At 42.6% G+C, this 15,495-nt stretch overlaps 1 protein-coding gene and 1 long non-coding RNA gene across 4 annotated transcripts in view; one reads left to right on the top strand and one right to left on the bottom strand.

Moving 5' to 3' along the window:
* The window catches only part of MTUS2 (microtubule associated scaffold protein 2), a gene marked incomplete at its 5' end in the record, with an annotated part of 410,463 nt that overhangs the window by 253,315 nt on the left and 141,653 nt on the right, over nt 1-15,495 (top strand). For all 3 annotated transcript variants that reach the window (XM_081286221.1, XM_081286220.1, XM_081286222.1), the window contains one exon: nt 5,194-5,405. In XM_081286221.1, the coding sequence (XP_081142347.1) occupies nt 5,194-5,405 (212 nt within the window). The remainder of the gene's footprint in view (nt 1-5,193; nt 5,406-15,495) is intronic.
* The window catches only part of LOC308644717, a 34,697-nt gene continuing 24,622 nt past the window's right edge, over nt 5,421-15,495 (bottom strand). The window contains exons 2-3 of the long non-coding RNA XR_014021081.1: nt 6,194-6,306; nt 5,421-5,534 (exon numbers count right to left, since the gene is read on the bottom strand). This is a non-coding gene — a long non-coding RNA (uncharacterized lncRNA). The remainder of the gene's footprint in view (nt 5,535-6,193; nt 6,307-15,495) is intronic.

Here is a 15,495-nt window from a genome sequence, read left to right on the forward strand (position 1 = left end):
CGGGGCCTCCAGGTTGCCAGTGTCACTTAGATCAACACAGATTCAATCTGCCCTAACCAGTCTGCTGCAGCCAGTACAATGGATGAAAAGAATTTGTGAATGGGCAAGAGTTGTTCAGCAGTGCTGGCACTGAAGGGGAAAGAACCCAGGAAGGACAATCGGAAGACCCGAGATGCACACCACTGTGCCTTGCTATTATCAGTCACAGAGAAAGTGCTCAACAAAAGTAGCCAAGCATTTTGGTCCCCGACAAACCTCAAGACATGAAGCATCCATGAGAAATCAGGTTTCTGTAGGGCCTGGTATATTTTATATTTCATTCAAAAGCAGTACTTTGAGAATATGACTCATTAACAGGAAAAGGGAACACTTGCATATTGATGGTATGACTGTAAATTAGTACATCATTATGGAAAACAGCACGGGGGCTCCTCAAAAAACTCAAGATAGAACTACCATATGATCCAGCCATCCCACTACTAGATATATACTCAAAAGAAATGAAATCAGTGTGTCAAGGAGATACCTGCATTTCCATTTTGGGTGCAGCATTACTTACAATAGCAAAGATATGGAATCAACTGATAAATAGTTTAAAAAATGTGATACACATGCACATACATGCACACTTAAGTGGAATACTAGTCAATCTTATAAGGGAATAAAATCCTCTCATTTGAGGCAATGTGGAAGGAACTAGAAATCGTTATGTTAAAGGGAATAAACCAGGAACAGAAAGACAGGCACCACATCATCTCATTCATAGGTGGAACCTAAAACAGTTGATCTCAAAGACGTTGAGAGGAGCACGGTGGCTACCAAGGGGCTGGAGAAAGAAGGGGCTGGGAAGGATGGGGAGAGGTTGATTAATAGGTACCATTATTGTTAAATAGGAGCAAGAAGTTCGGGGGTGCTGTTGTACAATAAGATAACAATAATGTACTATCTATTTCAAAAAAACTAGAAAAAATAGTTTGTACGTTTTACCACAAAAAAATAATAAGTGTTTGAGGAGACAATGTGTTCACCTTCAGACATTGGACAAGGTTTGCATGAAAACATCCTGGAGGGTGAGGGTGAAGCTCAGGGACACAGCATTTCCGTAGCATGCACGAGGCCTTGGGTTCAACTCCCAGCTCCTTAAAATGTGAAACAGAACAAAACAAAATCACATGGTGCCCCCACCCCATAAATATGTACAATTTTTATGTTTTAATGCATCTCTTAAAAATAAATTTAAAATTTAAAAATATTTGAGAAGGGTACAAGAGCCAGTCAATATAAAACTGGTCTTTCTACTCTTCTGTTAGGACATTTACCAAATACAAGAGGAAGAAGACTTCAACACTGGAATGATACTGGCCAAATTGAATTGTTATATTGTGTGCATGTACAAATGTATAACAATGACTCCTACCATTATGTACAACTATGATGCACCAAGAAAAAATATGAAAAAAAATGAAGACTTCAAAACCATTGATAAGCCCTGCATTGAGGGTCTTCATTCACTAATCTCAGTTTCCTAGTCTCACTGGGTGGAATTAGAACGATACCATAGGAGACCAGAGCTTTGGCTCCTTGTCAAGAGACTAGGCCCAGATGAGCAGGCTCTACCCGCCTGTGTGGCTGCTTTTGACATTTAGGAGAAGCACCATAAACCCTGAAAGAACAGGTTTAAAGGAGGTGGTGACAAAGATCCAGCATGTAGAGGTGTCTTCAGGGACACAGCATGCCCTCCTTTAAAGCCTGAGTGGCAGCTCTTCCAAGAAAAGCATTTGTCAGAGTCGGGAGTGAGTGGCCATCACCACTTCTCACCCCATTGCCCACCATGCAGTCTGTGAGCTCCAGGTGACCACCACCCTCCAGTTGATCCTTTGAGAGCCTCTGTCTTGGTTCAGAGCACCACCCTCTAGTCGTGCCATGAATCCTGTATTTCCCAGCAGATTGGCATTTTCTCCTCATTTTGTGCTGTCTACCTCTTTTGCCACAGATGAGATTGCTTAGGTGTCTGTCATCTACTTCCCACACAAGCTGTCTCTCCCCCCGTTGGCAAAGGAGCCTGTGACACTGTCTTTATGGACCATCCTGGGGACAGGAAAACAGATGACAGAATGATACTTCAGGGAGTTAACTCTAAGTTGACTCTAAAAAATCTTGTTTCTAGTGAACAGTAAAAATGGGTCTCCAACAGTAAAAATGATTATTTGTCTGAGGAAAAGTAACATTTTACATAGAGTCTTCCCTTTGTATCCAGGGGGGATTGGTTTCAGGATTCCCTTGGATACCAAAGTCCTTGTATATAAAATGGTATAGTATTTGTAGAGGACCTACACAATCTTCCTGTATACTTTGTCATCTCTAGATTATTTATATTATCTAACACAGTGTAAGTGCTATGTAAATAGCTGCTCAACTCCGTTGTTTAGGAAATACTGACAAGAGGAAGAAGCTCCATGGGTACTTGGTTGAATCCTCAGATGCAGAATCTGTGAACAGCGAAGACCAACTGTATTTAGAAAATGGCTGGACCCTTTTAAACTAAAAATCAGTAGAGAACTTCACAGCCAAGTTCATTTCTCAGCTCTTCCAAAGTCTTAGCTCTAGGGACTGGGTCTTTGTCATGTTATAGAAGACACTGAGCACGATGATCCATTTAACAAGGTTCCCAAACAAGGATTGTTTTCACGAGGTGGTTGGGGGTCCCAGAGCAGTTCAACTTCTGCTTGGTGTGTTGATCCAAAAAGTTGATCTTTTGGGAGCCTCTGTCTTGGCTCAGAACACCAGCTGTTTGGTGGCCCCAGGAGTAGAAATGTCAGCTGACTGCACTGTTTTTCCACAGAACACTAGAATTTTGAGTGTGAGTAAAAGCAGTATTATAATGTCAACGATGTCAAAGTTAAAGGCCAATAAGGGGATTTTATGAAATCCTTTTATGTTGTCCATTTACCATTGAGGATGTGTTCTAACCTAATGATTAACAATGATCAAGATAATGATGATAATCATTTTAAAGATGATAAGTCCTAAGAGGCATTCCACCCAGGAACAAATCTGACAGCTGAAAATACAGGACAGTGAGAGTTCTAAGGGCCACATGCTCTAAGGCGACACTATAAAATATAGGTGGCAATTAGCTTTAATTCACTGAGCTGGAAGCAAGTTTTATCACTCCTTTAAAGAACTACCCTCCATGTCAGTGTCAGGTACCTACCTGGAGCCTCAATGCATTGATTAAAGCCCTGAAGTGTTTTATAAATTCACCAGCCACAACAATCACATGACAAACAGTAGTAGTTATGGGGGGAAAAATCTACTTTAGGTCTTAGACTGTGTCTTAGAGTTGAATGTAGGCTGTAAAATTCCACACTTTTTGTGTCTTTTAGGTGGTTATGTTAGTCTTGTATTTAGGACTGAGAGTGTGTAGATGAAGCACACACGAAGATTGATTTGCCTATAACATGCACGTGAATTTTCTGAAACATTATATACTCTGATCTCATAAAAACAGAAGCAATACTTTCATAGCCTGCCATTCCATTAAATTCCAAGAATTTGAGATATGTCGTATGTAAGATTGCGTTGCAATTTCTGATGACTTGGAACAGAAGGAAGATTTAGGGAAAATGAGCATGGTTGTCATTAAATGAACAATCAGAAGTATTTAGATCCATAAACCACTTTCCCCCTCAAAAAAATGAGGCCACCTGTGTATTTACAAGCCTATTACTGTCCCGTGTGTCCTATCCGGTACTGAGGAAGCTATCATTTTCTCGTTTGTTTTATAGTTTGTTCCCTGATATTTAAGAAAGGGAAAAAGACAAAAGAGGAAGAAGGAACATTTGAAATATTGCAGGTGATTCATGATCGTGACGGTCAGTGTCCGAGTCCTGTCCTCTAGAAGGGTAAATACTTGAGCACAGGAAGGAACAGCCTTTGGGTGTAAGTCCACGGCTGACCACTGACTTTCTGCTTGCCTGAGTCTAAGCAGTGTGACAGGGGTTTCAGGAGGATGCTGCTCCCCTGGGGGTTCTTGCTCAGAGTGGACTGGTTTCCTCTGTGCTCTCTCCTGGAGTCTCTCTTCTTTCAAAGTTCAGCCTAAAAGTCACCTCTCCTTAATGCCCCTCTCCCCACTGCCACCATACCAGCCCTCAGTCCCAAGTGGGGCTCCTGGTTCCTTCTTCTGTGGTCCTGCAGCTTCCCCCATGTGCCTGGGGGGGGGCTTTGTGGGGCAGGCATGGAGGGTGGGCTTTCCTTGCACTGCCGTGGAGAGCAGCAAAGGAGTCCATGCAGGTGATGAACTTGTGTCTGTAGAGGTCACTCTGGCTGCAGGGCAGGGAAGATTGAGAAGCACCATGAAAGGTGAGTGTGGCAAGGACAAGACTCTTAGCCATTAAGGTGACACAAAGTCACACTGGGGAACAAATTGGAGGGGACTTGCCAGTACATGGGTGCTGTGTAGAAATTGAAAGTCAGAAGTCCTTGGAGCAGAGGAGATCTGGGTTGTGATTTGAACCTGGCATTGAAGGCAGGGTACTAGAGCAGCCATCTGAAGGAGGGAAGGAATATGGAGGGATTGCCACCTGGGGTCCAAGGACCAGGTTGCCATGTTTCCTGAGTCTGACTTCTATCTGTATGAATTGATTGATTTCCCATTTGACATTTTCTAAAAGCAATCCCCTTTTTTATTTTTATTTTTTATTGGTTCTTGGTAGTTAAACATGACAGCAAAGTCCATTTTGATATGATCATATAAGCATGGATTATATCTTACTCTAGTTAGGATCCCATTCTTACAGATGTACACAGTGGTGGGATTCATTGTGTTGTTTTCATATTCAGATTCACTCCACTGTCTTTCCTTTGTCCAATCAATCCTCTTTAAGAAAAAAGAAAGAAAAAACACCTGCTTCAGTCTTTCCAAGCAGGCCTAAGAGAAATGCCAGAAGCTGGAAGGCATTTTGTGATTTTTGTCTGTTATCCTTTTTCTAAGCATAAAACTTTGCACTTAGAACCAAATAAACAGAGTGAATAATTTAAGTCCCTGGCTGGGTTTTATTCTCTTTTCTTTTTAATACTTAAAATGGCAAACTGCAGCAATTCTTTCTCTGCCAAACTTGTTCTTAACGAACTCTGTTATAAGAAACTGTTGTCACATGTGTGTTGAATGCATCTTTTCTTTTTTTTAAATAGGTTACCCAAAGCAGAGGACGGTGGTTCCTCGAAATGGGTTTGCACCCAAGCCTGACCTGCAGGCCCGGGAGGCTGAGCGGCAGCTGGTCCAGCGACTGAAGGACAGGTGTGAACGGCAGGCCCGGCAGCTTGGCCTCATTCAGGGGGAGCTGAGGAGGGCCATCTGTGGCTTTGATGCTTTAGCCGTTTCCACTCAACATTTCTTTGGAAAGGTAAGGCCACGTTTGGTAAGGACATCTTATTTGGGGACTTTGACAAGGGCGTATATGGTGATGGCCATTGAGTATGTGTCATAGTTTGAGTTTGGGGTCAGAAGGTCACACAGAATCTTCTGCAGCACCCTGTAATGTTTAGGGGCCAAGATTATTCTCATGTGTCAACAAATGTATTCTGGAAAAAATACTAGGTAACCATTATCCCCAAAGAGAAAATTATGTAAAAATGAAAGGGAAGGGTACACATTAATATTTTTAAGTTGAGATCTTTGAAGTGAAATGAAAGTGGAATTGTTTTCAAAAAACAAATGGACAGATTCTGAAATTTCAGCTCATTTCCAATGAAAGGGAGGCAGGGCCACAGCACCATCTCTTTGGCTGGTGGGAAATGGAATGTGCAGGTCTGAGGCCTCCTATCAGGGCCCTGGTCTCAGTGTTCAGAAGCAGGGGGTAGGGGGGATCTTTTCTGTGTTCGCTTTCTCTCTGAAAATTGCAGAAAGTGTTTTTTGCTTCTCAGCAAATGTCTGGGGCTCCTGGGGCCATCTGGACTCTGAGTTTGTTATTAGGTGTGGAGAATGAAGCTTCCCATCTCACCATGGCATAGAGGCTGGTAGCAGCCTGGTATCTGACTCTCTTAGTGCTCCAACTCCAAGAGTGCTTGGGGGTGCAACCGAATTGGAGATTTAAATACTGTGAATATCTTAGTCCATTTTCTGTTGCTATCACAGAACATCTGAGACTGGGTGTTAGTAAAAAAAAAAAAATAGGAGTTCATTTTGACTCACAGTTCTGGTGACTAGAAAGCCAAGAGCATGGTGCCAGCATCTACTCAGCTTCTGGTGAGGGCCTGCCCCTGTGCTGTTGAGGTCATGATTGGAAGTAGAAGGGCAAGCAACACCTGCAAAGAGAGGAGGGCACAAAGGAGCTGAGCTGCTTTATATCAACAACCCACTCCCTGAAGAACTCATCTGTTCCCATAAGAGCTGATCTGGTCTTGAGACTCATTTGGTAACCGGATTTCTACATGTGTTTTGCGGTGGGTGGGGGAGAAACCACATCTGAACATAGCAATGAATGGTCATTTTGAGTTTTACATGTGGATCTTCTGGTGCCTATAAATAGGAAGAAGTAGAAATGCAATATAAATTCCTCCCAAATAAGAAAGTGAACTAACTGAAGTTCTGGCTAATTTAAAAACGCAGAAGAATATTAAGCAGCCCTATGTCCACTGGCTTCTGGCTTTATTTATCATCTGAGCCTTTAGGTGTAGAGCACTCTGGCTTTTATGGTATCCTACACCCTCCCTCCCCTCCAGCATGGAAGCCTGAGCTGCTCTTTTTCGTCAGCTCTTTTCTGTTTTGTTTAAAGCACTCAATGAACTGAGCCACGTGACGGGATGCAGTCAAAACAAGGTGCACTTTTAAAATATTGTAAGAAATTACCTTCAGGATATATACGTATTATAAGGTATATATGAAACATAAATGATTTCCATGTTTAGACTTGAGTCCCATCCCCAAGACAACTCATTATGTATACGCAAATATTCCAAGATCTGAAAAAAAATCTGAAATCCAAAACACTTCTGTCCCAAGCATTTCAGATAAGAGATCCTCAACCTATATACATACATAAAGGGTTTGGCCTGGATGGTACTTTAAGAATAGAAATAATTTTTCTAAATAACTTTTCTAAATATGCTTTCTATAGCTCTTCAATATGTATATTTTTCTGAATGTGCTGGTGCCACTAAGAATGTATTAAAAACAAGTCTCTTCATTAAAGAAAGGCTTAGAAGCCCAGATAAGAATCTTCCATTTCTGCCCCATGCTTATAGCTCACGGCAGAGCGGCTGTAAGAGTTGTCAGCTCTGACACTGCCTCAGCCCAGCGTCCAGGGAGTCTAAGATGCCACATTGAGGTGTCAACACCAGCCTCACACTTGCGTTGGCTCCAGGCAACTCTGCCCCTGCAGTCAGGCATGTTCCCCAACAGACCAAACAGATCTGCTGAAATCCATGGCCCCAGACCTCTGAGTTGGTGTAGTAATAAGTGTGACTCTCCGGGACTTACACTTCTCCGTGTCAGGTTGAATGGTCTGAATTTCTCTCTTGCTATGTGGTTCCTGAGCATGCTACTCTCTAGTGTCCCCTGGTGGTTAATCCATGAAACAATCCAACAGATGATCCTATTGTACAAAGTGGTTGTTTCACCTTGCAGTATCAAGTTTTACATGTTGCATGTGAGGGTGTATTTAATTTAATTATATTTATTATATTTTCAAATGTTTTTCATATTGGCTTTTGTCACCTTTTAACATTAATTTTATACATGTGATAGTAGGTGATGCTTTTAAAAATTGCTTTTTAGTTATTATTAGTTTAAGCAAAAAAAGCATGAAAACTAATGTCAAAAAAAATTTTCTGTACTTTATTAGTAAGATTTCCATTACTATAACAAATCACATGAGATAATCAATTCATAAAAAGAAAAGGTTTAGCCAGGTGCAGTGGCACACGCCTGTAATCCCAGCAGCTTGGGAGGCTGCAACAGGAGGATGGCAACAATTTAGCAAGGCATCTAGCAAGACCAATTTAGCAAGACCCTGTCTCAAAATTAAAAAAATAAAAAAGGGCTGGGGGTGTGGCTCAGTGGTTAAGTGCCTCTGGGTCCAATCCCTGGTACCAGAGAGAGAGATTGGGGGGGGGGGGGTAGGGAGGGGGAGTTTATTTTGTCTTGACATTTTGGATATTCCAGACCAAGAACGACCCTCTTACTTTGGGCCTATTGTGAGGCAGCACATCATGGCAGGAATATATAATGGAGCAAAAGTTCTCATGTCAGGAGCCAGGAAACAAAGAGAGAAAGACCAAAGGAGTCTCCTTCGGAGTTGCCGCCTAATTACCTAAATACCTCTCATTAATTCCCACCTCCTAAGGTTGCTCCACCTCCTAATAGTACACTGTGGTGACTCAGCCTTGAACACATGGACCTTTGGTAGACATTCCATATCCAAAGTGTAGCATGTACTTGCTGTGCCTAATAAAAAAAAAAAAAAATCAATATAGCACTGTCTGAGTCAGCCTTTTGCCACTGTGACCAAAAGACCAGGCAAGGACAATTTTAGAGAAGAAAAGTTTTATTTGGCACTCGTGGTTTCAGAGTTGCAGATGGACACCTCCATTGCTCTGGGCCTGAGGTAAGGCTGAACACCATGGCGAAAGGGTGTGGAGGAGGAAAGCAGCTCAGGGCGTGACAACAAGAAGCCGAGAGTTCCCCTCACTGGGTGCAAAATGTAAACCCCAAAGGCAAGCCCTCAATGACCTACTTCCTCCAGCCACACTCTGCCTGCCTACAGTTACCACCCAGTTAATCCCTATAAATGGATTAATCCACTGATTAGGCCACAACTCTCATAATCTAATCACTTCACCCCTGAAAATGCTTGCTTTATCTCACAGTGAGCTTTTGGGGCACACCTCACATCTAAACCACAACATGCATCAACCCTCTTTCTCCCAAAGTATAAAATCATCTTGTTGCTTTTACTATCTGATCTTTTGTTCCAAATTTTTTTTTTTTAATTCAGAAGAGTGGAAAGAATTAGACCCAAATGCCCATCATCTATATTTAGCACTTATTAACATCCTATCACATATGCTTTATCTATGTTTAGTTGTCCTTGTTGTTAGTCAGGGGTGTGTATTTTCAATGTATTTTGTATGTATTGACTTTGACCTTTCAAACTCAATTCACTTGAGTTATCAGTGGATCTTTGTCAATGCTTCAGATGCTGCCTCTGCATATGAAAGTGTCTATGGAGGATTCAAAAAGTTACATAAAAAGCAGAGTTCATACATAACAGTAGAGCACCTATTGATGTACCACCTACTGTGTCCTAGGTTCTTTCCATACTTTGTTTGAATTCTCAGAATTAAATTCGTACAATTCTCACGTGGAATTTGTGGAAATGGGCTCAAGGAGATTGTGTAGCCCTCCGAAGATAATTAGAAAGTGCTGCAGCCAAGATATAAATACCGGCCGGCCCACATCCAAGTCCCAAGCTTTCCACTATATGAAAATACAAGCGCTCCCTCTCCCCACAGCCCTCGAGGTGCTTTTGATATGGTTAAGAGGGGGGAAACCTAATTGCCAAAAAGTGGGAGGTTAATCTAAAAGTTAACACTTACCTGGCATGCGGACAGAAAAGGCCCTTAAATGATCGTAAGCTGGTTGCCATAGAAATCCTATGTGCTTGGAGGAAAGCTGTGAAGAGGAAGGAGGCTTGGGAGAGCCAGGATGGGGAGAGGGGTGGGACTTGGGGCAAGTCCAGAGGAAGGAGGAGCATATGTGGGAAGGGAATTCCCAAAGACCAGGGTCTGCTGCTTGGGGTCCCCTTCCCTATCTGTGAGCTCTTGGCAAATCGGTTAATGGTTTATGAACAGAGTTAGGTGTTGGGGAACTGTTCTGACAAGTTCAGTGATTCTCTAGGATATGTGGATCTGGCCCAGCTCCATTTTTAATGCTCCACAAGAAAGCAGAATCCTTTATAAAAGGGTTCTACCTGTTTTTCCTCTGTTCCTCTTTACCATTCTTGGGTCAGGTCAGGAGGGTAGACTAAAGAGGAAGAAAGGAGAAACAGATAGAATTTTTTATAAAATGCTTACTTGTGGGGCTGGGATTATGGCTCAGGGGTAGAGCGCTCACCTAGCATAATGTGAGGCCCTGGGTTCGATCCTCAGCACCGCATAAAAATAGATAAATAAAATAAAGGCATTGTGTCCAACTACAAGTAAAAATTAAATATTTTTTTAAAAATGCTTACTTCCTTGCCTTAACCATTTAATGCTTTCGGATTTTAAATTCGGGAATTCATCAAGATGAATGTCTGCCCTCAAGCTCTAAAAGCAGGAGAGAAGCCATTGTGCCCACCAGCCAAGGGAGTCCAATTCAGAGACGTCCCCGCTCAGTGGGGCTATCAAAGCAATAATTCCACCTGATCAGAATTAGAAATTTTAAGCTCTTTGTAGCTCCTTAAATCCTAAAAGAGGGACACGTAAATATAGTATTTTGCGTACCACCCCCTTATAAACTGTGCCCTGCAGTTATCCTCTTTTGGTCCCTTAATTTATCTTGAATAACCTAAAGCTTACTGGAAATGTGAGCACCTCACTTGGCACTTCTGACAGTTATCAGCACAGAACCTTTGGGAAATGTTGGTGAAGTGGTAAACGCAAGGTAAACAGGTGGTTCCAGTGATCACTAGTCTGAAGAGAGTCAAGTGTCACAGGAGTAAGGCCTCATACAGTGGAGTGTTTGCTTTCACTCAAAGAAACTTCATAGCCGACCCCCAGATATCAATGTATTCCCCAAATCAAGAGATACAACCCCGGGCATACCCTAGCAGCTCTTTGGAGTCATAAGAACCCCTGGCCTGGAAACATCACAATGGAAGGAAAATATAACTCAGGAGCAAAGTCTTCTAAACATTTATGGAAGATCCTCAATTCTGGAGGCTGATAAAACCCAACTTTATCAATGATAATATAAATTTCACAATAAGAACTGATACTTGATTAAGGTAAAAGCTAATTGCCCCCATTACTGAACCATCTCTATTGCGCTTTGTCATAAATGGTTCATTTGTTTTTTCAAATGAATTGACACCCTTCTGAGGGACACATGGACACCATGGGGGCAGGTGTGAGTTTCACTAGCCACTTTGGAAAGGTGACCTGCTCGTTTTCCCCAGACCCAGGTGGGCAGTTGTTTAAGACTGGTGACAGTCAAAGTGCATGCCTTTAAAATACTCTGCAATTCAGAATTCAATGCAGTCCTCCTGCAGGCCACCAGCAACAGCGTGGGTCACAAGGCCACACCACCCAGCCTCTCTAGACCCATGGCCTCTACAAATACCAAAGTGTCTCTTAAATGTCACTGGAAACTTATCTAGATCAATTAAATGATAAAATTCCCCTCCAAATAAAAACAAGTAGAAACTAATTTTAGAATTATTTTAGATAATTTTAGAAACTAATTAGTATCGAAGGAGATGAGTATGGTTGCCTCAGCTCCAGAGCCTCTTCCCTGTGAGAAAGGGGCTCATTAACTTTCCTAGAACTCAGGTTTTCTAAAAAATGGAGTTAACAATCAGCCCATCCTCGGGGGTGACTAGAGGGAAGGGCTCTCTGACCCTGGGCTCTGTGGTTTAATTTGGTGGCTCTAACTCTGAGAGCTCCTGATCTCATACCGGACACAGCTCTCAGTACCTTGGGGGGTGGAGGTGACTGTTAATCGTGCAGCCCAATTTAACCCACACCTGCAAAGTGACCATCACACTGTTGAAAATGTGTTAGATTACTCTCTTTAGGAAAATCACTTAAATAACAAACCGCTGTGAAATGTCAACTTGATTCCATTTCTAAGAACATTGCTGTTTCCTACGTTGGTGGGCTTTGCCAGCACAAGAGAGGGAAGATCACCTGTCGGGCCCTGACTTCCCATTCCAGAGCTGAGGCACTTAAGTCACTAGGACGGGGATGAGGGGTACCGAGGGAGCTGGAGGAAGCAGAGATGCCTCCAGCCACGCTAACTGGAGGCCCTGCACAGAGCAGGGATGCTTGTGAACTGGGCCTGAAAGAAGAAATAAAATCTCAGCAGGCAGAGGTGGAGGAATCAGGTGACCCCAGGCAGCGCGGGGGGGGGGGGGGGGGGGGGGGGGGCGGGGGGACATGCACAGAGAGCAGCACAGCCAGCGGAAAGGCAGGGCCATAGGTGGAGGGTGATGAGCCCAGTTGGCCTGGAGCATGAAACTGAGGACAGGAATGGGACAGAAGAGTCGGGGACCTTAAATAACAAAGAGAAGGGCTGCTGTATTAGAGACCACCAGAAGGCACTGAGGTTTCAGACAGAACACGGAAGAGTTATAAGCTATGAATTACAAAGATTATTATTGTACCTGAGTCTGACGGTGATAGAAAGGAAACTCCAGTACAGAAAATAAATAGGAGGCTCTGCTAGTAGAATACTAATGCAGGCGAGGGCTGGGGAGACAGCTCAGTTGGTAGAGTGCTTGCCTCGCATGCACAAAGCCCTGGGTTCAATCCCCAGCACCAATAATAATAATAATAATAATAATAATAATAATAATAATAATAATAAACCGGGGTCTTTAATGGAACGGAGAGCACAGAGCCAGGGAACTGAGGGCCTCATTGTGAGCCTGACAATTAAGTGGATTGGGGGAGAAGGTGGTGTTGATCAAGTATGACACACCCACATGTTAAGGATGAACCATCCTTATCCACGCAGCCCCAACAATACATGGGAATAGCAACACTGGAATGTTAGTGCTAAGAACTTAGGGATTGTGTGTTTATGAATCTCAGAAATGTGTTAAGGGTCATGAGGACCCTTTTAAGAAATCTCTAAGAGCTGGGGGGTGTTGCTTGGTGATAAAATATTTGCCTATCACACATGTGGCCTGGGGTTTGATTCCCAACACCATGAAGAAGAAAAGAGGAGAATGAATCTCTGGAACTGTACACTTTATGAAACCATGAATGCTCAAGATCCAGGGAAAAATAAAACAGCACTATAGGGCTGGGCATTTCTCCAAAATTGTGCTTCTAACTCAGACATCACTTGTCCCTTTGAAGTTCAGGAGATACAGCCTGGAACCTCAGCCCACATGCTGGGGGTATTCTAGTCTCTCCCCCGTCCTCTCCAGGAACTTCAGTGTGATTCTAAGTGCCACCCTGTGTGTGCTGACCGTGTTCAGGCAGTGTCCCTCCAGGACTGGTCTAGCGTCCCAGGTTAGTTTCCAGGATTCTTTCTGGGTGATGATGCTGGGGTCTCCTTTCATAAAGGAGTTCAGGGGGCACTGAGATGTTAGGCAAGAAAAAGGGGAGCTCTGGGAAAGTAACTTGGCGTCATTTACAGAGACGTCACATAAAAAGGGATGGGACCGCCAGGAGAGTGCACACAGGAGAGGCAAGAAGATCTGGACGGTGTCTTGAGAAACTTCCTTTGTAGGAGCCAGCTCAGGACCAGGGCCCCAGAGGAGACAGAAGACAGAAAGGAGCCTCAGAGACTGGGGGAGATGGAAGAACCTGCTTCAGGAAAGCCAAATGAGGGAGGGATTTCTGAACGTTCTGAGTGATTGTAATACCAGGAGCTAGACAGTGGATGAAAGGGCTACAAAATAAGGAAACACCTAATATTTGGCTATTTGAAGCAAGTATTTGTTGTAATAATAATAATAATAATAATAATCACACAAAAACAAAAAAACAGATTGTCCTGGACCCACTATGATCAAATGATTTAGCAAAGCTTGACCATCTGAGTGAGGCCAGCCTTTCCCCCTGTGATTAGTGGCAATGGCGCCATCTACAGGACGCTTCCTGGAAATGAAATTCTGTGCTCAAGAGAAAAGAATCTCCAAACATTACCTTCAATTCCAAGGAACTGCAAAAACCAAGTACTAGTCCCCAGTGTCGGATAAAGTGTGAATCACAGACCCGCTTATTCCACAAACTTAATTGAAACTGGGTTTGAAATTAAAACCGCACAGCTCCTTTCATTTATCATTTTATTCCTGACAATCATATTACTAAGACAGCAAGAATAAGATTTATGTGGTATACTGCAAGCAGTTTCCCTGTGATATAAGTCATAAAAACAATTATACATTGCACAAAGCTACTGTCAAAACTATCTGTACATGTAATTTAGTCCCTGGAGAGAATAAAAGTCCATTCTTTCTGCCCCACCAAGAACAGAAAAAGAATCATTTAAAAATCTCAAGTGGTGAAACTCTATTACCTGACAATGTTCTTTTGAAAACAAAGACTAATCATAGGTAATATGCTGATAAAATAGAAATGAAGTACTATTATCTCTCGAATTCTCCTTCAATGGTATTTCTCCAATGTTGGTTTCCATGTGAAAGACATTCTATATTTGCTTTGAAGGAATGAAGGAGGGAGAAGACAACCAGTGGAGCAGGAAGCACAAAAAAAGCAGTGAACAAAAAAAAAATTGCAAAGATGGTAAATGTTGCTCTAACCACATCACTCACTCTGTGAGTGCTTTAAATAAGCAATGGAAAGACAGGAGGAGGGTTGGGGAGTTGCTCCCACTGCCTAGTGCAAGACCCTGAGTGCAATCCTCAGCACTGGGGGAAAAAGGGGGGGGGGTAGTCAGAAATAATTTTTTTAAGAACCCAATTATGTGTTGTCCATAAGAAACACAATTTAGATATAAAGGTCAGATTAAAAGTAAAGGGATGGAGCCTCGCACAGTGGCACACGCCTGTAATCCCAATAACTCAGGAGGCTGAGGCAGGAGGATCGCAAGTTCAAAGCCAGCCTCAGCAAAAGCAAGGTGCTAAGTAACTCAGTGAGACCTGTCTCTAAATAAAATTCAAAATAGGGCTGAGGATGTGGCTCAGGGGTCGAGTGCCCCTGAGTTTAATCCCTGGTACCTCCCCCGAAAAGGTAAAGGGATAGAGATAGAGATACTATGTAAACACTAATCAAAAAAACTGGAATACCCTTATTAATTACAGACAAAGCAACTTCAGAAAAAGAAAGATGATCAGGGATAAAGGGGGCACTACATAATTATAAAGGGGTTGGTTCTCCAAGAAGACAAGAAAAGTCATGAAGGGTGCAGTTGATATTTTAGGCTGACTCTGTTGCATTCCAGTTACTTGTACATGCAGGTGATGTTTAATTATTGTAGTTCTAAGAGCCCTGCTGCTTCAAACTAAAAAGATCTGATAAAAAAAGTTTCCAAGGTAGTAAGCAGTAGAGGTAACACTTCATGCAGTTAAATTCTGGAGACCTAATATAAAGCACAGTGACTAGTTAATGTCTGTAAGGCATATTAAAATTTTCTAAGGGAGTAGATCTTGGGTGTTCTTACCAAATACACACATACAAAGGTTAACTATGTGAGATGGTGACTTTATTAATTAACTTGATTGTGGTCATCATTCCACAATATGTACATGTATCGAGACATCACATTGCACACCTTAAAAATATACAACTTTGTCACTTGTAGTAAAGCTGGGGGAAAAG

The sequence above is a fragment of the Spermophilus citellus genome (assembly GCF_964194105.1).
Source record: "Spermophilus citellus genome assembly, chromosome: 1".
Taxonomy (NCBI): Eukaryota; Metazoa; Chordata; class Mammalia; order Rodentia; family Sciuridae; genus Spermophilus; species Spermophilus citellus.